Source organism: Hibiscus syriacus, unplaced genomic scaffold (assembly GCF_006381635.1).
Source record: "Hibiscus syriacus cultivar Baekdansim isolate YM2019G1 unplaced genomic scaffold, ASM638163v2 tig00110403_pilon, whole genome shotgun sequence".
NCBI lineage: Eukaryota > Viridiplantae > Streptophyta > Magnoliopsida > Malvales > Malvaceae > Hibiscus > Hibiscus syriacus.
The window spans coordinates 1,002,601-1,025,191 of NW_024062723.1; the positions used below are offsets into that span (position 1 = coordinate 1,002,601).

The 22,591-nt window shown below is 36.7% G+C and overlaps 5 protein-coding genes across 5 annotated transcripts; 2 read left to right on the forward strand and 3 right to left on the reverse strand.

Moving 5' to 3' along the window:
- The first annotated feature begins 470 nt into the window (after positions 1 to 470).
- LOC120123819 (magnesium transporter MRS2-2-like) lies at positions 471 to 2,595 on the forward strand. The gene is made up of 11 exons (XM_039142641.1): positions 471 to 735; positions 799 to 828; positions 991 to 1,132; positions 1,221 to 1,342; positions 1,464 to 1,538; positions 1,612 to 1,827; positions 1,906 to 1,950; positions 2,034 to 2,078; positions 2,154 to 2,183; positions 2,258 to 2,377; positions 2,479 to 2,595. Exons 1-11 carry the CDS (start codon positions 493 to 495, stop codon positions 2,563 to 2,565), a joined length of 1,155 nt encoding a protein of 384 aa, XP_038998572.1. The 5' UTR covers positions 471 to 492; the 3' UTR covers positions 2,566 to 2,595.
- Positions 2,596 to 2,838: 243 nt separating this feature from the next.
- LOC120123919 lies at positions 2,839 to 3,953 on the reverse strand. Its single transcript, XM_039142705.1, has 4 exons — positions 3,840 to 3,953; positions 3,657 to 3,740; positions 3,040 to 3,486; positions 2,839 to 3,002 (listed from the first exon to the last, which is right to left on the reverse strand). The coding sequence occupies exons 3-4, from the start codon at positions 3,443 to 3,445 to the stop codon at positions 2,839 to 2,841; spliced, it is 570 nt and encodes a 189-aa protein (XP_038998636.1). The 5' UTR covers positions 3,446 to 3,486; positions 3,657 to 3,740; positions 3,840 to 3,953.
- Positions 3,954 to 4,278: 325 nt separating this feature from the next.
- LOC120123921 lies at positions 4,279 to 5,211 on the reverse strand. Its single transcript, XM_039142706.1, has 2 exons — positions 4,799 to 5,211; positions 4,279 to 4,468 (listed from the first exon to the last, which is right to left on the reverse strand). Exons 1-2 carry the CDS (start codon positions 5,206 to 5,208, stop codon positions 4,279 to 4,281), a joined length of 600 nt encoding a protein of 199 aa, XP_038998637.1. The 5' UTR covers positions 5,209 to 5,211.
- A 1,637-nt stretch (positions 5,212 to 6,848) lies between these two features.
- On the forward strand, positions 6,849 to 10,857 carry LOC120123818 (putative methyltransferase C9orf114). The gene is made up of 11 exons (XM_039142640.1): positions 6,849 to 7,150; positions 7,235 to 7,282; positions 7,379 to 7,555; positions 7,659 to 7,725; positions 8,146 to 8,210; positions 8,841 to 8,919; positions 9,304 to 9,422; positions 9,531 to 9,610; positions 10,110 to 10,179; positions 10,410 to 10,487; positions 10,576 to 10,857. The coding sequence occupies exons 1-11, from the start codon at positions 6,902 to 6,904 to the stop codon at positions 10,645 to 10,647; spliced, it is 1,104 nt and encodes a 367-aa protein (XP_038998571.1). The 5' UTR covers positions 6,849 to 6,901; the 3' UTR covers positions 10,648 to 10,857.
- Positions 10,858 to 11,392: 535 nt separating this feature from the next.
- LOC120123922 (probable linoleate 9S-lipoxygenase 5) lies at positions 11,393 to 15,925 on the reverse strand. Its single transcript, XM_039142707.1, has 10 exons — positions 15,655 to 15,925; positions 15,249 to 15,541; positions 14,911 to 15,154; positions 14,470 to 14,808; positions 14,303 to 14,388; positions 14,122 to 14,229; positions 13,721 to 14,025; positions 13,364 to 13,627; positions 12,414 to 13,252; positions 11,393 to 11,456 (listed from the first exon to the last, which is right to left on the reverse strand). Exons 1-9 carry the CDS (start codon positions 15,923 to 15,925, stop codon positions 12,487 to 12,489), a joined length of 2,676 nt encoding a protein of 891 aa, XP_038998638.1. The 3' UTR covers positions 11,393 to 11,456; positions 12,414 to 12,486.
- Between the last annotated feature and the right edge of the window lie 6,666 nt (positions 15,926 to 22,591).

Consider the following 22,591-nt stretch of genomic DNA (forward strand, 5'->3'; position numbering starts at 1 on the left):
TAGACATAAATTCATCTGTACATACGTACACTCACACTCCTACCATCAATAATACTCGAACCTTGATCATTAAAGAATAACATTAACTCATTTACTACGGAAGCGACTCGGTTCGTGCATCCGTAGATAAATGTATGTATAATAAAACACAGCTTAAAACACTAAAAGTCAGATAACTTAACCAAAGAATCTAGGTACCAATTAAACCAGGATCTCTCGTTGCGTATAATAATTGTACGTGTAAGTTGAAAATCGAATAACACTTCATGCACACGTTCGTTTCAACTTTAAGACAGTTTAATAAAGAAGACGAGAATAAATTCCCAGGCCCCTAAAAGTCACCCATTTTAGTTTTTCGTATTCGATTTGACTGAAAATAAAAAATTGTCAGAAACATTTACGAATTTGAGAAGAAGAAAAAGTGTTCTTTTTTGGTGTATATAATTTTGATGACGAATTAAGCTGGAGAAGTGTGCAAGGTGATGGTTCGAGATGACGACGCACGTGGTTCCGGCGGGAAATCAGGCGGCGGTGACCGTTAAGAAGAAGGCGCAGCCGTCGTGGAGTTGGGTTCTTTTGGACAGCAATGGAGGAACCACCGTGCTCGACGTCGACAAGTACGCTATCATGCAACGAGTTAACGTCCACGCCCGTGATTTACGCATACTCGACCCACTCTTGTCTTACCCTTCGACCATTCTCGGCCGTGGTGGAGCCATCGTGTTGAATCTAGAGGTCCCAAATTTGTAAACATTCTTTACTGTCTTTTTTTTCTGATTTTTTTATTTTGAATTGCAGCATATCAAGGCAATTATTACTTCAGAGGAGGTCAGTGGGTTCTTCTCTCTTTTGTTGATTCAATCGGGTTTCGAGTTTTTATAAAAGAAAGCGCTAACCAATGTGTAACGGGACTAAGAGTGGTTTGGATTCAGATTTTGTACTGTGGACTGCTTTTCAGATGGTGATTTATATTTGTATTGTATTGAATAGGTGTTGCTCCGAGACCCGTCGGATGAATACGTCGTCCCTGTTGTTCATGAACTTCGGAGACGTCTGCTGCCTCTAGTGAATGCCATTGATCGAGGACAGGAAACGAGTGCACGAATCAACTTCGACGCAGGCGTTGAAGATGGTATGTTGTATCGGTCCGGAACATCATATATAATGTTCTGATTTCGTCGTTTCTTTGGAATCTGAATCCTTTGAGCCTTGCCGTGTAGTGTTTCCGTTCGAATTCCAGGCGCTGGAGGTAGCTTTGGAATCCATATGTAGCTTTCTGGCTGCACGTACACTAGAACTAGAGACTGCAGCTTACCCTGCTTTAGATGAGCTTACCTCCCTGGTAAATGCTACTTCACATATGCTTTTCACTTTTACGAAATTCGATGGATTTCATCGTCTTCCAGTCGTTCGTCTTGGCCTGTTCGTACTTTATTTTCGGTTGTAATCTGTACTCTATGCAGATTAGCAGTCGTAATTTAGATCGAGTTCGTCAAATGAAGAGTGCAATGACCAGATTGACTGCTCGGGTACAAAAGGTACTAATACATGTCTATGTGAAACATTTTCTATCATTCGCAGCATTTGTGTAATCATTGCCATTTGTTGAAGGTGAGGGATGAACTTGAACAACTACTGGACGACGACGACGACATGTCCGACCTTTATCTGTCGAGAAAGTTGTCTGCAACTTCACCCGTTAGTGGATCCGGTGCTGCCAATCGGTATTCCGTCTCTCCTACCATAGGATCAATGATCTCCAAAGCAAGTACAGCAACACTTTGGGGCGATGAGAACGATGTCGAGGAGCTCGAAATGTTACTCGAGGTTAAAATAGTGATTTACTTACTCTTGTTTAACAATTCCTTCACCCCTAAGCTAAGTCTGTATTGCTCTGTCTTACAGGTTTACTTTATGGAAATCGATGGTACACTGAATAAATTAACCACGGTACTCATCCTCTTCTCCTATCTAATAGTCATGTTCTGAAATCTGCATTTCTAAGTTTCACTGCTTGATTCGGAATTATGTAGCTGCAGGAATATATCGACGATACAGAGGATTACATCAACATTCAGGTATCGATCATAAGCTTAAAAACTCGAAATTACGATTTTTGTTGTTGCTTGTTGCTTAACCTTCCTTCTTCGCAGCTCGACAATCACCGGAATCAGCTTATCCAGGTGTTCTATTCTTCATTCTCTAACACATTAGAATGTTATCGAATGAGTTTCTTAAAAGATTTCTCCTTTTGCAGTTAGAGCTCTTTCTAAGTTCTGGAACCGTGGCTCTAGCCATCTATTCTTTGGTGACTGCAATATTTGGGATGAACATTCCTTATTCATGGAATACCGACCGTGATTACATGTTTCCATGGGTAAGCAAAGTGTTTTCACATCAGTTAAACTAGACGACATTGATTCGGTTCCCATGTCCGGTGATTGATCATTCTGTCGTCCCGTTTTTTTTCATTGACAGGTGGTCGTTGTCTCGGGGCTAATATCCGCGGTTGTGTTCATACTGATCATGTCCTGTGCTCGGTTCAAGGGTCTGCTTGGATCTTGAGCTGCAAATGTTGCATGAAACAAAAGTGTATTCTATCCTTTTTACTTTCAATTGTAAAAGAGAAAGTGTACCTCAGAAAATTTATAGGTATGTGTTTGTTTTAAGAAGAAAGTGTTGTATTCTATCCTAAATAAGATTTTGAAATAATTAACTTTAATGGAAAAAACTTGTTCACGGAAGAGATTCTTTGTTCAATAAAAACAATGTAGAAAAACCTACCATAAACATCAAAATCCACTAAAAATAGCACATGTTACCAATGTAAAAAACTTCTCATCGCCGGCCATTTCTCTGCCCGGCTCCGACTAACAACGCCTTCACGATTACGCCCGAGCGGAGTCTGAAAGCCAGCGCCACTGTTCCAGCTACAGAGATCAACTTCCAGTTAAGGCCATTACCGTTCCTCCTCCCAATAACCGTGGTTTGATCATTTTCATCTTTCCTTGAAACAGGACCAGGAGAGCTCATTTTCATCTTCCCTTGAAACAGGACCAGGAGAGCTTATTTTCACATCACAATAATTTTTTGTGCCTGTTCTTGCCATCAGTGCACATCTAGACAATGAAGCATCGGTTTTTCCAGCATTCTGGTATGCTCTCATTCCAGAGTGCAATTTCTTCACAGCTCCCCACATACCGTGACGAACACCCAATTTGGCTACGTCTTTTGGGATCCCCATGTCTTCATAATGTACGAGAGTAACTTCACATGCGGACTGCTGTTCATCGCCTTTCAAGATTCCACTGCACATCACAGGATAGTTTAAAGAAAAGGTGTTATCACTTGCAACGTCCAGAATACGATTTCTTGAATCATAAGGTGCAGAGACAGAGACCCACCAGGCCTGATAATCCAACTTGAAAAGTAAAGCTCGACTCATCTTGGCTTGTCACGCTTCAGCAAACAAGGATAAGGTACCCCCTGGAACATCATAGATTGAATGTTGTCACGATTCGGCAAACCAGGATATGGTACCAAAATCATATGGTAAAACCAATAGGTCCTGACATCAACTTCATCAGGAGTGTAGTTCATAAAAAAGTTAAACAGATCCAACTAAAGAAAAGAACATTATAGTCTGTGCCTTGTACCTTTGTCACACAATAGAAAGTCTTTCCAGCCTCCCATATTCTTCGACCAATTACGTAATCTCGATCACTGCAGAAAAACGGGAACTACAAGATGAGACAAGTTAAAATATGTTAGTCCATGTATAGTATTGGATAAGAAATGTGCTTAAAAACAAAATTATACGAACCATTCAGATCATTTACCTTTCTTATCCAGTGAACAATCATTGACCCTGAACGAGGGCACTCGTCCAATATTTTGAAGTATGAGAGCATAGTGTCCCACTTCGGTCGAAAATCGTCATCCCAGAACTAACCATTTCTGGAGTTGCATCCTCAAAGACAGTTCTACTACGGTAAACTGCATGGCCACTATAGTAAACAAAATCACCATTAGGAAGTAAAACAGAATTCCATCCAACATAAACGAAAACACAAAGAAACAGCAAGTATCATGTAAGCTATCAGGTATATTGCATCTTTGGATTTCATGACGTGAAATTTTGACGAACAACAATAGCTTGCATTCAACCATAGTTGAAATGCTACTTGACTAACAAATGTGATGCTCATAAGCTCTTAGAGCGATGCGGTACAAATAACGAAATACCGGCGAGCACTAATTCCCAACTCTCTTTCTATCTTAAAAAGAGAATAAATCAGAAACCACCTCAGGCTCATGGCGCCAAGCTTGGTATGACATATTTGTAGTAGTTCTTTCCATCATCCTTTGCCATTCCATCTCCCCATCCTTCCCCTCCAGTAAATGCAAGAGGAGTGCTAAGTTCTGCGTGACAATAGCCTGCTCTGTTTCTTCAGCTTTACCACCATGGCTATAAAGAAATAGGTATTAGTCATGAAGAAACTCATGCATGAAACATTGTTAACCATTCCAATGGTAACATAAGGAGATTTTAATTACTGCAGAAATTAACAAGCGAAAGCGATGCTAATAATAAAAGCTAATCATAATCATTGGCGTAACCATCTCTTAAAACTAGCTTCATCGTTTTTAAGTTTAATTATGAAGTCTAATTGATGTTTAGCTTGATACAAATCACACGGAATTAAAGACACAAAACAACCATCGAATACTCAGACTCATCCAATGAAAAATGGTTCTGTTTTCAATCACATTGAAAAATAAATAAATAAATACTGACCTATCAGCTTCAGCAGCGCCTTCCGGCGAAATCCGCAGTGTAGGAGGCGGCGGCGATGGCGATGGCAATGGAACGGCGGAATCCGAAGCGGAAGCTGCCGAATTTTTGGATCTCCCTTTCATAACGTTAGAGAAAATCCTCCGAAAGACGGAGAAGGCGGAGAGAGCGATGAAGGCGAACCAGAGTCGGCGAGCTCCGAACCCGGGAGGAGCTGTCCAGAAGAACCGGAACTTCGATCGTAGGCCGAAGAAAACCAAGCCGGTCCACCTCGGACGCCAAGACCAGCCCATGACGAGCCCGACCATTACCGCGAGCCATATAGGCACGGCGCATAACAAAATGTCGACGAATGTATCGGCTACCGATTGTTTCTTTAAAAACTCCATTGAATCGAAGAATGTCTCATCCATTTTTTACATAAAAAATAATTGCAAACAATTTTTATATAGATATATATAATTTGGCAAAAAGATAGTGGCCCCTGTACTTTTGAATGAAGACCAATGTAGTCCTTATATTATTTTTTTCTCTCAATATAACCCTTTAACTCAAAAAATAAACCTAATGTGACATTCGACCAATGTTTTTCTTCGTTGACTATTATTATACTGATGTGTCAGTACAATATGTTGACGTGGTAGTTCATCTGCATGTCTGAGTTACCAATTAATATGTCATTTGCCATATTAATCTGTCACCCTAGACTATTATGTCAGTACCGTAGAATAACACATCAACACCGTAATGATCAAGAACGAGAAAAAATTGGTCAAAGGGCCACATGATGTTTATTTTTTTAGTTAGAGGGTCATGTTGAAATAAAAATAATAATACAAGGGCCAAATTGGTTTTCGTTAAAAGTATAGGGACCTCTAATGCATTTTCTCCATATAATTTTAATTTTCTTTTTGTGAGGGTTTGGCGGTTGATTGAGCCAACGGGTAGCGATGACGTGGCGGAAGGAAGGCAGTTGATAGTTCGTTTAACGCGAGTGTTGGCGCGTTGTTGGAGGTGGTGAGAGGATGCGGTTAAAATATTTTTCATTTACCGATTTGGTATCGAGTCTTAAAATAGGATAAATTACGCATTTATTATCTAAATTATTTATTTTAATTCATTTTAATGTTTAAACTTTCAAATTTTTTAAAATCATATCCATTTTAATATCTGAAGTTTAAACAAAACGAGTCTTCGGCACCGTGGGAATTTTTCAGGATAAAGGAATCCAAACATTTCAGAGGTCACTACCCAATGGAAAGGTCAGACAGGTCTTCTTTTTCGATCCAGACGGTGAGTTAAATAGCTCAAAACAACACTATAATTAGTATTTAGAATTCGGGTTGGTGTTCGTATCTGAGAATTCGATTTGCAGGTAATGGATTGGAGGTTGCTAGTAGGGAAGCTCCATAGAAAACTTGAAGCTTGTATCTTGAACAAATATATCCTCAGCTACACAATAATTTGCTCCTAAATCTCTACTTGCTTTATGTTGTAAGTGTTGTAATACCTATGAAGTATATATATTTATTTGCGGGTGTAATATAATGTCTTCGTAGTAATAATTTAGTTTATGGATTCGAACCCCTTAACTTTGTTTAAGGATTTAGCGTCTCATTTTGTTAGATCAACTGGTGATTGATATATATTGGATAAATCGAATATCTATTTCGTTAGACCAATCGATGATTGATATATATTGGATAAATCGAATATCTATAACGAGTATATGAAAGATTTAAGTAGAGAAGATGTTCAAATTTTTCGAAAAATTCAGGCAACTCGATGGTGTTATATCCCCACAAAGAAAGCACTCTTAAATCGACAATGATTCGGCCAAGACAACATTTGTCAAATCTAATTGTAATAATGTTGTCAATTTGATACTGATAATATTGTAAAAGAAGAGTACCAAATTGTAACAAATTAAAATATGGGATTAAATCCTAAATGTAAGTATAATATATGGACTTAAATCATAAATTGACAATATCTATAAATTGGCGTCTCCGCTCAAAACCCTCAAAGCCCTTTCGTCGACCGGGTGGTTCAGTTTTTACTGTTACAGCTACCGCAGCCTAAGCTAAAACTGAAGCGAACTGAGCAATGGGAAAGAAGAATAAGAAAAGAGAAGCCGAAACAAACAGTCCAGCTGAAACCCTAACGAATCTCAGTCCTGTCACCGCCGCGGCCACCGCCACCGCCGATTCTCGCAATAAAAAGAAGAAGCATAAAACGAAAGCAGAGAAAGTAACAGACGGTGAAACCAAAAAAGCTGACGAAATCCCCACCGTCACCGTAGCCATCGCTGGCTCTATCGTCGACAACGCTCAATCTCTCGAGCTAGCCACTCGTGTAATTAATCCACTCTGTTTTCTCTTCTTTTGGTAAGAAATAAATTTTCGATATTTCATTTGTTTTTTTCCTTTTTCTTTAAAGTTGGCAGGTCAAATTGCTCGTGCTGCAACGATTTTTCGGATTGATGAGGTCTTTTTTTATAACCTAATTTCCTATTTATTTGAACCTACATTTTAGTTGTTAATGATTTAATCAGAATCAGTAATCAGTTGTTTGTATAAGCAGGTAGTGGTGTTTGATAATAAGAGTAGCTCGAGGAATAATGGTGCCTTTTCGAATCAAAATAATTCGAATGAAAATGATAGAGGAGCGTCTTTTCTTGTTAGGATCTTGCAGTATCTTGAGACGCCGCAATATCTAAGAAAAGCCCTTTTCCCTAAGCATAATACCCTCAGATATGTGGTGAATATCAAATTCGCGGTTTTGATGAATTTCTTTGTTGTTGTTTTGATTTTTAATGGAATGGGATTTAAAGTTGATGTCCACACTTGTGTGCATATTGCAGGGAATGCTGCCTCCGCTTGATGCACCGCATCATTTGCGTAAGCATGAGTGGGCACCCTATCGGGAAGGTAAAGTTTGGCCATGATTCTTTTGATCATCCCTTCATTTGGATAGGTTTAGCTAATTGGCTTACATTACCAAATAAATTTAGCTCCTCTATGATCTTGTTTGTTTTATATTTCTTACTAGGTTTACAATTGTTAAAAGTGAAATTGTAGTACAGGTAGATATGGACTGATAAGTATGCTTTTTTAAATGTGAGGAATTCAGATGTAATTTCTATGGGAAATTGATGGAAACTGATGTTACTGACTTTTGTAAAGCAATGATAAGGTTATTTTAGGTTCCAGATTGTAAATAACTTCAGCCTGGTTTCTATGGGAATCATAGTAATATGTTGCCTCCTTGAAGAAGTGCTTGATCTGATCAATGAATAGGTTGAACTGAATCTTTGTCTAACTACTTCATTTGTTGTGATAACTTTATAGGTGTGACGCTTGATGAAAAACCTACAAGCGCTGTGGGAACAATGGTTGATGTAGGTTTAGATAAGGTACGTACATTCCTGTTCGAGTGTGTCTTACTTAATCATGCTGCCTGAATAATTTATTTTTAATAATCAAGCGCCAAATTTAACCCAAATAGACCCCATGCCCATGCAAAGGGAGTGTGAGGGAGAGAGTCTACTCTACTCAACTTTTAATAAAACAAAATGAAGAAGTACTTAATTTATTTGCTCATATAATGCTCCTTAATGGTTAGAACTATCCTGGAAATCTTCTTGTTCGCCCCTTGAAGTTGTTGATAGCTGATGGTTTTTGTCTTTTTTCTTTCATTTGTACTTTTGGCTAAAGGTTCCTTAAACTCTATGCTTCTTTGGCCCATTCTGTTGATGAACATAGTTCTTAGTTGGCAATTTCATTCTATTCAATCATTGGCATTACCATAAATATTTTATATCAACCACTACACAAATTTTCATATAAAAGTTGGCAATGGAAACACATCATATTTGCTTCTGAATTTTCTTTATACAAATTTGTAATTTTTTTGTCTATTTTATATTCAGAAAGCTCAAGTATGATTTTACATAAAATTTATCATGTTATTGTTTACCTCTCGTTTGGATTAAACTTGTAATACTTGTGAATTTTTTTGGATTATTTTATGGTTCTTTATGCAGAATGTTGTGGTTGTTCAAGCACTTGAGCCTGGAATTAGAGTCACAGTTGCGATGGGAACTAACCAAAACTTGGATTATGGTAATGAGAATTCTGATGTTATTTCATGTTCCATTTTCATGTATCATGTAATAGGTATTGAGTGTGAAAATTTAAACCTAACTTGATGTACATGTTTATTTATTTCTTTGTCCTGCTCCTACCTGTTACTGGATAATGCAAATTTAACATGCCTTTGCTGCATCCAAAACGGAATGACTTCTTTTAATTTTGTATTTTGGGTTAGTGAATGTTCAATAACGAAATAATGTTTTCTTCCTGGATGAACAGTTTCTCTGGCTAGAAAAAAAAATCATTTATTTGGACTTAAGATGGTGCAGCATGTTCTAAATTCGTTTACAGTCATAAGTAGAAGAATTGATATAGACGAAATTATGTGTTAAGCTTATAAAGTTGTTTTTCTAGATTTACCTCTCCAGGTTGTCTCCTCTTCCAAGCCTAGGGAAGACACAGGTATGTATTGGGGGTATAAAGTGCGGTATGCTTCAAATATCAGTTCGGTATTCTCTGATTGCCCATACAAGGTATTCATACTTTTTTATAATATGGTTTAAACTCACTTCCTTTTCCCAATTTCCTTTTCTTTTTGTACAACCACTAACAGCAGGATAGCGTCTAAAATGTTGTCTCAGGGTGGATATGATCACTTGATTGGTACATCTGAGCATGGACTAGTTGTTAATTCATCACAGCTTAATTTACCTAACTTTAGGTATACTTTTTTTTCATATTAAATCCTTTATGTGTGATGAGCATACTCTACCAAAATATGTGCTCCACTTGAAATCCTTGCATTGGCATGTGATGAGCTATCCTCTCTGTTGTATCTATTCATGGCTCATCCTGCCCCATATGTACAGAACAATGTATCATACCATGTAACGACGAGTCTACTTTAATTATTATTGTGGTTGAAATGAACTTAAAGTGGTTCCTTTGATATTCATCCGTTTAATGAAGGTAATTTTCCTTTTTGGTGATTAGTCTGATAAATAACAAGCAATCAGTAACATTGAAGGGCCATACGTTTTTCCTGGCCCCTTGCATTGCTTGTTCTGTTGTGGTATCCATGAAATCTTACTACTTTCTTTGAGCTTTATTTATACAAAATCTTCCCGAGAATGCTCTCATATGGAAATGTATAATATTCCTCTTGTCCTTGAGTGATTTCATTCCATGATACATCTTGATTGTATTATATAATATGACAGGCATTTATTAATTGCTTTTGGTGGACTTGCTGGGTTGGAGAAGTGTGTAGATGAAGATTATAAGTTGAAGGTATAATTGGACGGCAGTTAGTCTCGATTGTCTTTGCAATATACGGTACCGTGTCATATTCTCCATATACAAGCAAGTGCCCTTAAATAAACGTTCACACTTGAGTCAATTTATGGCTATTCTTTTGCGGTTAAAATTTTAGATCATCGTCCGTGGCATTTAGAACTTTTTGGTTCAAAACAAGGTGAATTATGCAGTATATTGACTGAGCAAGTTTTTCTTCGGTTCAGGAAAAAAATGTCCGTGACATATTTGACCTGTATTTGAACACATGTCCACATCAAGGAAGTAGAACAATTCGAACGGAGGTATTTCTTTTTGTCTAATTTTTCATGTATTCTTAAATTCATGCAATTACAGTCAATGTTTTGAGTTTCTTTTATCTTCACAAAACAGGAAGCACTCTTGATATCACTCCAATATTTCCAAGAACCAATAACTCGAGCAATGCAAAGAGATGTGAGCTGAAGATAACTCGGGCTCTCAAATGCATTGACGCATCAGATTGGTTTTTTCATGTCACATTGTTGGCAATGAATCGGAGAATATATCGTTTGAAAGCTGACAAGGTATTCCTTGGATTTTGATACTAATTGCTGCATGCATGCGCATGCTCTGAAATTTATGGCAGCACGTCTGTCTCTGTGTGCATCTCTTCTCCTCTTAGGCCCTTATTTCGGATACCGGACTTTTGTAGTAACGTGAAGTTCAATTTTCAAGGTTTATTTTTACTTTGAAAGTTGGTTGATCAAATTTAAGATTCCGAATAGTTGGGATTGGACTAAGCGATAAAATAGGTTCTCTTCCCATTGTTTTTATTATAAATGGAGGAGATTACAACAAAGCACGCAGAGAGAGACAAAGACTCGCTTGTCACAAGCAAGCTACATTTTTCTCATAAAGCAACAAAGAGCCTAAATTGAGACACTGTTAGGGATACCCATCCCAGAGAGTTCATGACAAGTGTTGTTTTACTCGTCAAAATAAAATAGAACATTTTCTCAAATAAAAGAAATAAAAATAAAATAAAACTTATTCTCAAATAAAAGAAATAAATATAAATATGGTATAGTCAAAGAACGAACTGAATACATAGCTAATTATTATAAGTTCTCCTCCGATTATTATAAGATTCCGAGTAATTGGGATTGGACTAAGCAATAAAATAACTTGTCTTCCCATTATTTTTATTATAGAGGGAGGAGATTGCATCAAAGCAAGAGGAGAGGTAAAGACTTACTTGTCGCACAAGCAACCTACATTTTCTCATAAAGCAACTAAGAACCTAGATTGAGATACTGTTAGGGATACCTATCCCAGTGAGTCCCTCTCCACTTTTACCGGAGGTGTTAGGGTCTAGAAACGTGTATGGCAACTAGGATATTGCTTTGTTGAATTCCTCGATTATTAAAAAGTAAAAAATAGTCACCTAATTATTTATATGTTCCAAATTCACCATTTTCATTAAAATTTTGACCATAGTCTGAGTTGGACGTTAACCTCCTAACTAGGATATGATAAAATTTGATATCAAAATCTTAAACGACTATCATATCTTAGTCAATGGGTTACGTCTAGCTCATATTGCTATATCTTTTAGTGGAAAAGAACGAGTTTAGAACATATGAATAGTCAGATTGGTATTTTGTAACTTTAATAGTCGAGTGATTCAGCAAAGCAACGCCCTATACTCATAGGAACATTTTATAACTTTTAATAATCGAGGGACTCAACAAAGTAGAGCTCTATAGTTGGGGGATCATCTTATACTTTTTGATACCTTGGGACTCAACAAAGTAGTGCTTGAGGGACTATTTTTGTATTTAACCGTAATAATTTATACCCTATTTAAAATGCAAACTACAAATTTTAAACAAAAAAAAAGCAGGTAAATTATTTATGCTATTTTTTATTTTATATACTATCATACTCAAATAAGTTGACCCTAATTAAGACATGGTTTTATTCAGTTGGTGTGTAGGTGTTGACATTTCGCAGCTGCAAATCAGATTCTAACAACGCATGTACGTACATGTATATATTATAAAATTAATGTACTAAAAAGAAAACTGATAATAAAGTATTAATAAATTTAAATATTATAATCAAATTGGACCGAACAGCATACATCGCTAATTATTATAAATTCTCTTCAGATTATTATGAGATTAAGCAATAAAATAACTTCTCTTCCCATTATTTTTATTATGGGGACTAGAGGGAGGAGATTACATCAAAGCAAGAAGAAAGGCAAAGACTCGCTTGTCGCACAAACAACCTACATTTTCTCATAAAGCAACAAATAACCTAGATTGAGACACTGTTAGGGATACCTATCCCGGTGAGTCCCTCTCCACTTTTACCGGAGGTGTTAGGGTCTAGAAACGTGTATGGCAACTTCACCGGTCCGTTTCGGTTCTTCAAGTTGGGGTCATTGTTTCTGGTCTCGATTTTCTTTTCGATATCGAGTAGATTCTCCCTAAATCTTTTAAATGCAGCTAATGCTTTTTCATCCGAAGTCCACTCGTCCGACTCCCTCTGCCCGAGGTATATCTCATCGGCTGAATGCCGAGAGAGTATCTCGATGAGGGACACGCCGATCATCGTTTGGTCCTGTGGGGTGATCGTTTTAAGTAAGGCCAGGTCAGGGTTTTTCTCGAGCTCGGCGTATTCTTTGCTGCCCGCTTCTGGCATGAACCGACGGCTGACTGTCGGCCTGTTAGGGAGGAAACCGGCATACGGGTATTGGCCGAAGTTGACTGCTGCATGGAGTGCTGAAGCGATCCATATTAGGGTCGTGCATGATTGAACCAGATCGTGTATTGTGCTCATCTTGGGCCACCACGGTTGCTCTTTCAAGTCGCCGTGGCCTTCGTCTCGGATCTCGCCCCACCATGATTGGAGTTCTTCGTCCTTTTCCACTGCTTGATCTGATGTGTAGTAGCAACAGCAGTACTCAGTGACCCATGTTTCAATGGCTGACCAGATTTCTAACCCATCAACTGCAAAAGGGTAATCCTTTACCACGAGGTTAATTCCATTGGGAGACCCTGGGTCCTTAACAGCCATTCCTCTGCAATGGATGATTCAAAAAAATGACATGATCGATTAAATATTCATTTCGGTAAATTTCCGAGGGTTAATTACACCAAACATCTCCGAGTTCGGGTCATGCATGGCTTACCTCTTAAGCAGATCAGCAGGGAGAGCCTGCTCAGTGAAATTCCAACCCTTGTAAATGGCAGACGACATTTCGAGAGCGAAATTTCTTGGATAAACAGTTAACTCAACTATCCCATTAGCATTAATGAGGAGCATACGAGCCAGTGCATTAATGTTCATCGTGTCACGGTAGTGAGGATGCAAAAGCTTATATATCGGGTGAATCGCACTCAATCGTCGATTAGTAGCGATCACAAATGGTTCAACAACTGCATGTGTGTTTAACCTGCAAAAGAACACGTTTAATCATTGTAAATGATTGGCAGTGTTTTCAGTCAGTTTGCTATTTATGGAGACATCGGCATTTCAGCAATCATACCAATGAGAAATGAGCTGATGATATCCTGAATCGTTCACCCCAACATAAGCTTTGGCCAACTGCCAGATCGAACCTTCAACACCGCGCTCTGCCGGGGTGAAGACCTTGCTGACCGCACCATGTTTGTCTCCTTGCGGATGCGGCAAGCTCAACTCGATGGCCAACGGCTTCAGCGTGCCGTCATCTTGCAAAAAGAAAAGGGTTCTAGTGGCGTAAATCCTTGAGCTAGTTGAATTGACCCTCCGCAGGTACGTCATCAATGCATCATGATGATCCAATATGAACAATCTGTTGTTATCTAGAGCCTGAATCGAATATGAACAAATAAAACGATTAGTAATCTGATATTTGCTACAATCTGACTGATAACATTAGCATGAGTAAATGATGTTTAATACTACCTCTTTCACACTTAATCCATTCAAATTATGCTTAATGTCATCCTCTCTAATGCTACTATGCTGGTTCCCATATACTTCAGGATCAAGCTTGCTGGTTGGGGGAAATTCCTACAAACATGATGAATTATTGTGAATTGTAAGACCAAGTGACCAAAAGAACACTAATGTGAGCTATATTTACCCGAAGCCGATTGATGATAACCGGGTTGAGACCGGCAAGAGTTTCTCGAGCAAACTCTGCATCCGTCCTCCAAGCATTCTTATCCTCTGCAACCAATAAAACACCAACATTAACATCGTGTTGAGACCGTCTCGCGCCGATGAAAACGGTAAAGTTTTATCATGTACCTTTGATCACAGCGGGCACCGGGAACTTCATTAATTTTTCACCATCATTACGAAGAAGTTCCTTGACAAGAGTCCAAGGGATTGCATCCCTTATTCCCTTTAGAGAGTCATTACTGGGTAGTTTTATATGACCTTCGTACATATCAAATACGTCTTGAATGGAATCGAAATGAAATATGTTGTGGTCGTCTATTACGGTGCCCATTGTCTGAGAGACAGCTTTCAGAAAATAAGCAAGGAAATCCCAGAATTTCACCGTGCTGAACCGTTCATCTCGTGGAACGTAAATGTTTAGCAGGATCATGTCTAGTCCACCCAATCTACTCTCCGTGTTCGGGTCTGTTAGTCACACATCTTCCATATTTAGTTTTCATGTAGAGATATTAAGCTTTAATTTAGGTAAAGTAATGAAATTCATAATGGAGGCTTCCAAGTTCCAACCTTTTCTGTTTGGTGCACGACCAGTTTTCCCTCTCCTCGGATACGGATACTGAGCCGTTCCACCGAGCACCGGACGTGCGAATTTCTTCCCCAGTTCCGGCATCCCCAAGTCATTGTAGAAAGCATAATCATATACTCTATCCCATTCTTTGAGCTCTCCTGTTCGTCCAATTCCTCTAAGATTTTCAAGTTCTTCCTTTCTGTAGTCGCGTAAGGCTTCAGGTGTTTCAGATGGAAGGTAACTCTAAAATCAAAATATAACCATAACATCTGTTAGTGAATCTACTTGTCCCATTTCTCACTATTAATTAGATTCGAACTCGAAACTTCAAAGTTACCTTGTTGGCGAAGAAGATACGATTATATTTGTATTTATCCGTGGGATAAACCCATGAATTGCAATCAAAATGTATCCAGGAATGGCCGGGATAATCGTACAAGGTGACGTTCTTGAGATAGAACTGACTGTGATGATTGTTTCTTATGATGAAAGCACCAGGAACACCCATGGATTCAACATCCCACTCGAATCTGACCGAAAACGCCGCCTCTTTTGCAGTTATCGGTGTCAACGTACCCACCCAATCCTCCAAATACGCCGGCATGGAGAGCTTCCCTCGCTTCCAATTAGCTGAGAACAAACAAACGATATTTCGAAATTCAAAGATCAAGTTGAAACTCAAATCCTGATTCAAATACATCTAACACAATTAACCCGCGAAAACCTAAAAGAAAGATACGAACCGAAGTCGACAACGTTAGCGCTGACGAGCTGCAGCGAAACACGGTGGTGAAGGAGCTCGCCGACTCGGTCGAGCAAAGAAGCCGCCGGATCAGTCATGTCCGTCAGATTCTTCTTCACCAAAACCACTTTCCCGGTGACCGTCTTCGCCATAGCTGCACTCGAATCCCCTGTGATTTGCTTCACGAAGCTATTAAAATTTAAACAAGATCTTAAGCAATGAATGTAATAGGAAGCACGAAGCCATTTGTAGGCGAAGATTAAAGTCAGCATTCATTGGAATTAGTTAAAATAATGTAGCCACGTGACATAATTTATTGGGTTTAGTTGAAAATTATTATCTACACATTAAGCCCTTTTATTTATGAACCTAACTTATTTACATCCTTCCAAAAGAGTTTAAAAACTTTAAAACCACGCATTACACAAGTGGGATAAAACATTACAATGATAAAATATAGGGTAAAATAAACAAAATGGCCCCCCGACAATAGGATGATGCTTTATTAAGTCATTCTACTATTAAAAAGTTACAAAATGGTCCTTTGACTATAGGATGTTGCTTTTTTAGTCCCTCGGCCATTAAAAGTTACAAAACGATCACTTGACTATTTCATATGTTCCAAACCCGTCCTTTTCCTTTACAAAAATTAACAGTAATCTAAGTTGGACGTTAACATGTTGATTATGATATGATAGTCATCTGAGATTTTTAGATCAGATTTTATCATATCTCAGTCAACATATTAACATCCAACTCAAATTGACATCAATCTTTTAACAAGAAAGGACAAAATCGGAACATATAAAATAGTCATGGGACCATTTGTATACTTTACCCCAAAATATACTATACTTTTTTAATCTGTTTGAAAAATTAAAAGATACTTCAATATAGTAATAATAGAACTATTATATGCATTGTCATTGGAGTTAAAAAAAATGAACAAATGAAGTTGAATGAATGATACAAGTAACAATATTGGTAAACTAATAGTACATTAAAATATTTTAAATATTTTCGATATGAGTAAGTTTAAGTGGTAAACAACTTAATATCGCTTAAGTGATGTTTTGCGTCAAAGTCCTTCTGTATGGACATCACCCACCAAAATCATGTGTGCGATGTGGGTCGGTCCGGATTAGTCAAGGCGAAGCCTTGGAACCGGTAGGGTAACCAAAAAAATATTTTAAATATTTCTTATAGAACTAAAAGTGACCATAATAAAGATAACTTAAAAGTTGAGGGATTATTGGTGTAATTTACACTAAAAATAAAAATAAAATAGTGACTAAAGTGAAAATGCCCTAAATGTTGAGAGATTACCCTATTTATTTGTTGAAAAAGAGGCGTTCGGATCTATCTTTTTACTAATAAAAAACGTTTTTACAGGAAGCAGCTTATTATCATTATTATTCAGTAACTATTGGCATGCCAACTATTTAAAATTAAGGGTAAACTATATCTTGGTCACTGAACTTTCAGGGTACTTGTATTTTGGTCACTCAACTTTTAAAACTTGTAATATAGCCACCTAACTTTTAGTTCATTTTGTAGTAAAGTCTCTTACGTTAACTCCCGTTAGTTTAATTTAGTGTGGCACATTACTGTTATTTTTAGTTTACTAAAATAATTCTTTTAACTCATTTCAGCTTGATAAAAAAATTCTCACCCAAAGTTGACTGGAAACCCTAAAAATAAAATTTATCTTTCTCTTATTCTCTCGTTCTTTTTATTTGATCAACAATCGAAGCTAGTAATGAAGACACCAACTGCAATCTCAACAATCAAAGCTACCTTACGTGATGTTATCAGTTATCGTTAATTTGCTGAGGAAGATGAGAGTTATGGAGAGGGGGAGAAGGTTTGAGCGAGTGATTTGGGTTGTCTGTTTGGGGATTTTGTTGTATCTAGTTATGTTGGGTTAAGAAATAGATGATTTAGGATTTAGAGATTATGCTTTTTTGCTTGTGTTTGCTGCTTCAAGTTCATTTTGGTAAGCTAAGAACATGAATTTGGAATTTGAAATTCAACACGTAAATTGAAGTGTAAAACATTAATCAATTCAGAATAATTTTATAAAATACTTCAAAAATAACAATTTATCATTCGCCACACTTGAACAAACCTTCAATCGAGTCCTTCTCCCCCTCATTTTCATCCACCAACGATCGGTAATCTAAAAAACAAAAAGTCTAAACCAGAAAACTCAAACTAAACCTAATTTATCCAAGTCATTTGATCGGTAAAATAGTTTTAAACCCTTTTAACTTTTCTCAAATTTTATACAACACTGTTTGGGAATATTTTTTTTAATTTTTATTAAGCTGAAAAATAACAGTAACATGCCACGTCAGATAAAACTAACGGGAGGTAACATCAGGGACCTTACTGAAAATAAACTAAAAATTCAATTATTGTATTGAAAGTTTTAAAAGTTTGGTCACCAAAATGCAACCCTAAAAGCTCAATGACCATTTATGTAGTTTATCCTAAAATTAATATACAATTTTAATGGCAATAATTTGTAAGATTTGAGGGGGGAAATCTGAGATAAATGCCATTGGGGTCCTCCCTATTTAAGGGATGCAACCTAGAAATTTTCAAAGATGGTAGGTAAATTATTTATGCTAATTAATATATTCTAAAAATGATATTAAAATGGGTTAACGCTAATTAAGACATAGTTTTGTCCAATTTGTCATTTTGCAGCCACAAATCAGATTCTACCAACACATCACATATACATAATATTCTATAGATATATATATTTGCATTGATGGGGAATCATGTGTTAGAATAATGATAAACAAGTGTTTTTTATGTACTTAAAATGTCACACATTAATTAATTAAATCTCGATTTATGTCAAGATTAAGATTTAAGTTTTATTTTGTATTAATTATTATAGATTTTCATCGAGCATAAATTTATTAATCTATCATTTACTGTTTGTTTGAAATTATCGTTTTTATCTTATTTTTTAGGCTTAAGGATCACTTTTATTCTTGTAGTAGACTTAATTTATCATTTTCGTCCTATCGTATTTTTCGCATTAATTTAGTTGACCATATTCCCATATGTAATGAGGTAAGGGGGAGGAAGGATAGTAGGCTGCCTCCAACGCCATGTTGAGAGCAGCTTCCGTAAGAGACCTCCGGCAGTCAGAATTATGAATTTCCTACCGTAGGACTCGATCCCACGGCCACAAGGTTAAGAGCCTTGCGCTCTTACCAACTGAGTTGGACGGGCAATTCATTTTCGCATTAATTTAACACTCGAAATTGCTCAATTGTAACATTCTATAATCTACCCCTAATTTAAAACCTTAAACTATAAACCTTAAGTTAAGGTTTAGGGTATAGAGTTTATTGTTCAAAGATTGTGGGTTATAATTTAGGGTTTAGGGTTTATAATATAAGGTTTTAAGTTAGGGGTAAGTTATAAAATGATGCAATTGAACAACTTCGAGGATTAGATTGGTGCGAAAGTGATAAATTGAGTATACTACTGGGGTAAAAGTTACCCTTTTTCTTTTTTTAAAGAAAAATTTACTTGTATGACGTTAATTTTATAGTCAAAACGAGTTTTTTTTATAACTAAAAGTCTTTTTAGACAGTATTACTAAAATTAGCTGACCCTTATTCCCATATGTAATGGGATAAGGGGGAGGTAGGATAGTAAGCTGCCCCCAACGCCAGGTTGAGAGCAGCTTCCGTAGGAGACCTCCGAATTATGAAATGCCCTCCGTAGGACCTCGATGCCACGACTCCAAAGTTAAGAGCCTTGTGCTCTACCAACTGAGCTGGATGGTCATTTCTTAGACAGTATTACTAAACGGGAGGTAAATCGATCTTATAATATTGAATTAGATTTAAACTTATTATATTCGAATACTTTAATCATCCTTAGTTCTACATGTCTCGCATTTGCATATATTATTATACTGTCTTGATTCTCATTGCACGTGACCTCAGTTACTGAAAATGCCTTGTAATATACGATTTTGACCAATTTTTTTTGGATTTGCCAAAATGACCAAGTAAATCGCAATGCGATCGATAATTCGCAACGCGATCTCCGGTATCGCAAATAAGTTTCCAGATTCGCAACGCGATAGTCGAAGTTCGCATTGCGATTCATTCCAAATCGTTGCGATAGTCGAAGTTCGCGTTGCGATTTATTCCAAATCGTTGCGATAGGCGAAGTTCGCTTTGCGATTCATTCCAATTCGTTGCGATAGGCGAAGTTCGCGTTGCGATTCATTCCAATTCGTTGCGATAGGCGAAGTTCGTGTTGCGATTCATTCCAAATTCGTTGCGATGGGCAAAGTTCGCGTTGCGATTCATTCCAAACTAGCTGATAATGACACAAAGGAAACATATCGAGTTGTTTGGTCATCATCTACTCTTTGCAAGTAAGTCATTTGAACACTATAAGAACCCGAATCAGAGTTAGTTTTAGCAATTACTTCATTTATGATCAAAGTCCTCAAAGGGTAAGTTATTTATTCGAATAAATATTTTTTTAGTTTCAAAATTAAACTCTTACAGACAATGAAGGTAATGGTATTGGAAACAAGTGTTGGTAATGCTCAATCCCACATAATATTGGAAACACTATTGAGAATGATATTTAAGGCTTGGCTTTCCCACTTTCTTGTTGAGTGATAGAGAACAAGGGGGACTCTCGCGCGCCGCCACCACCGTCCCGTCTCGGGTCGGGTCGGGTCGTGGTCGTGGTAATACGTGTCTTCGACACGTCCGCGCGAATTCTATCTTTTTAGAGAAAATTCTTAAGAAACAAATGTAATATTTGGACTATCGCAACGCGAACTTCGCCTGTCGCAATGAATTGGAATGAATCGCAACGCGAACTTCGCCCTTCGACTATCGCGTTGCGAATCTGGAAACTGATTTGCGATATCGGATATCGCGTTGCGAATTATCGATCGCATTGCGATTTACTTGGTCATTTTGCCAAATCCAAAAAAAGTTGATCAAAATCGTATATTACAAGGCATTTTCAGTAACTGAGGTTATTTTCTCTTTTTTTAATATTATATGTACATATAGGACATTAACATTTTTAATATAATATGTTTAGCACGTGATTTATGTGCTTTGTTTCGGTTCAATAATGACGTGCCCCGGCATGCGAAATTACTGGAATTTTAATGATTAAAGTTATACCATCTTTTTAGATTCAATTATATCATTTTGCCTTTAAATTTTAACGACATAATGACGTGGATAAAATATTATCTTTGATATTAGTCGTACGATTATTAATGTATAAAATTAATGACGGATCAAAATATATCTTTGAGGGTGGGTATATGTATATATATTAATAAACATATATTTTTCGTATGGGGACAAAAATAAAATTTCATGTTGAGTATCATCAGTAAAATGAACAACTAACATAAAAGAATTTGAATTTCAAGGTGGACACATGTTCGTCCTAAACTCCGTTTACATTCGCTAGTGCCCCAAATGACGTCGTTTTAGGTGTTAGATTTTAAGAGTGCTGATTTTGCAACTAAACTTTAAAAAGATTCAATTTCAGGCACTTAACTTTTTTAGTAGTTGCTAGCAACCAATCGTCGTTTGTGACAAAATCGATATCAAAATGTCGTCATTTCACTTATCTTTTATTTTTCATCGGATCGCTAATTTAGGATGTGTTAATACTCTGATATCCTTCAATGGTCATTCGATAAGGCTGTTTTTGAGGTATTTTGTAATTCTTCTTAAAATAATGCTTCTCACAATTCAGATTTCCAAGAGAGAAAAAACATCCGCGAACCTTCAAATCCAAGAAGTCCCCAATCCCCTAAAATAATGATTTTTTGTTTAATTTTATTGATTTCGAATGATTTTGATGAAAAATCAATCATAGAAGAAGAAAGAGGAGTTGCATGCGAACATTTTGATACTAATATTGTGACGAAAAATCGATCATAGCCCATAGGAGAAGTAGGAGTTGAATACGGATGTTTTGGTACCAATTTTGCAACGAATGATGATTGATGACATGCTGTGTGATTGGCAACCAATAACAACCGAAAATGTTTAACGTCTAAAATGACACTATTTTGAGCATCGATAATCCATACCAAAACAAAATTATTTGTTCACATCGTCACAATATTAGAATTTGACAACTCAATAGTATAATTGAAACCAAGATCAAATTCTATTGTTATACTTTGAGCAATTAACTTTTAGTTTTTGAATATCATATATTTAAATTTAACATATATCTATTAATAGTAGATGGTTGAAATTTTGAAATTAAAAATAGAAAATTAAACTTAAAATTAGTATAATATTGGAATTTCCCATTTTTATGATTTTAAAATTTCTTTTAATTTTTTAAAGAAGTATATATTTTTCATAAAAAGGCATTAGAGTTCTCTGTATATTTTTTTAAAAAAATCAATGTGACCATCATATTATTTTTACTTTTAATGTGGTCCTCAAGCTCATAAAATAAGTCTAATATGGCACTTTGATCAACGTTTTTCGTCCTTGATCGTTACGGTACTGATGTGGCAGTTCACGATGCTAATGTGACGGTCCATGGTGTTGATGTGACAATCTACTATGATTGATAACATGGCAGATAGACTAAATTGGTAACCCAGACATGTCATATGAACTGTTGTGAATTATCACAACGGTCAAACAACGAAAAAACGTTGGTGAAAGGACCACATTGGATTTGTTTTCTGAGTTGGAGGTTCATATTGAAAGAAAAAATAATATGAGGGCCACATTATCTTTTTCAAAGGTACAAGGACCACTTATACCTTTTTACCTATATATTTTTATTATTTTATGTCTAGCTCATGATTCATTTAATTCACATTGACGAGTAGCCCATGATAATAACCTCAGTGACCGAAAATGTCTTATAATATATGATTTTAA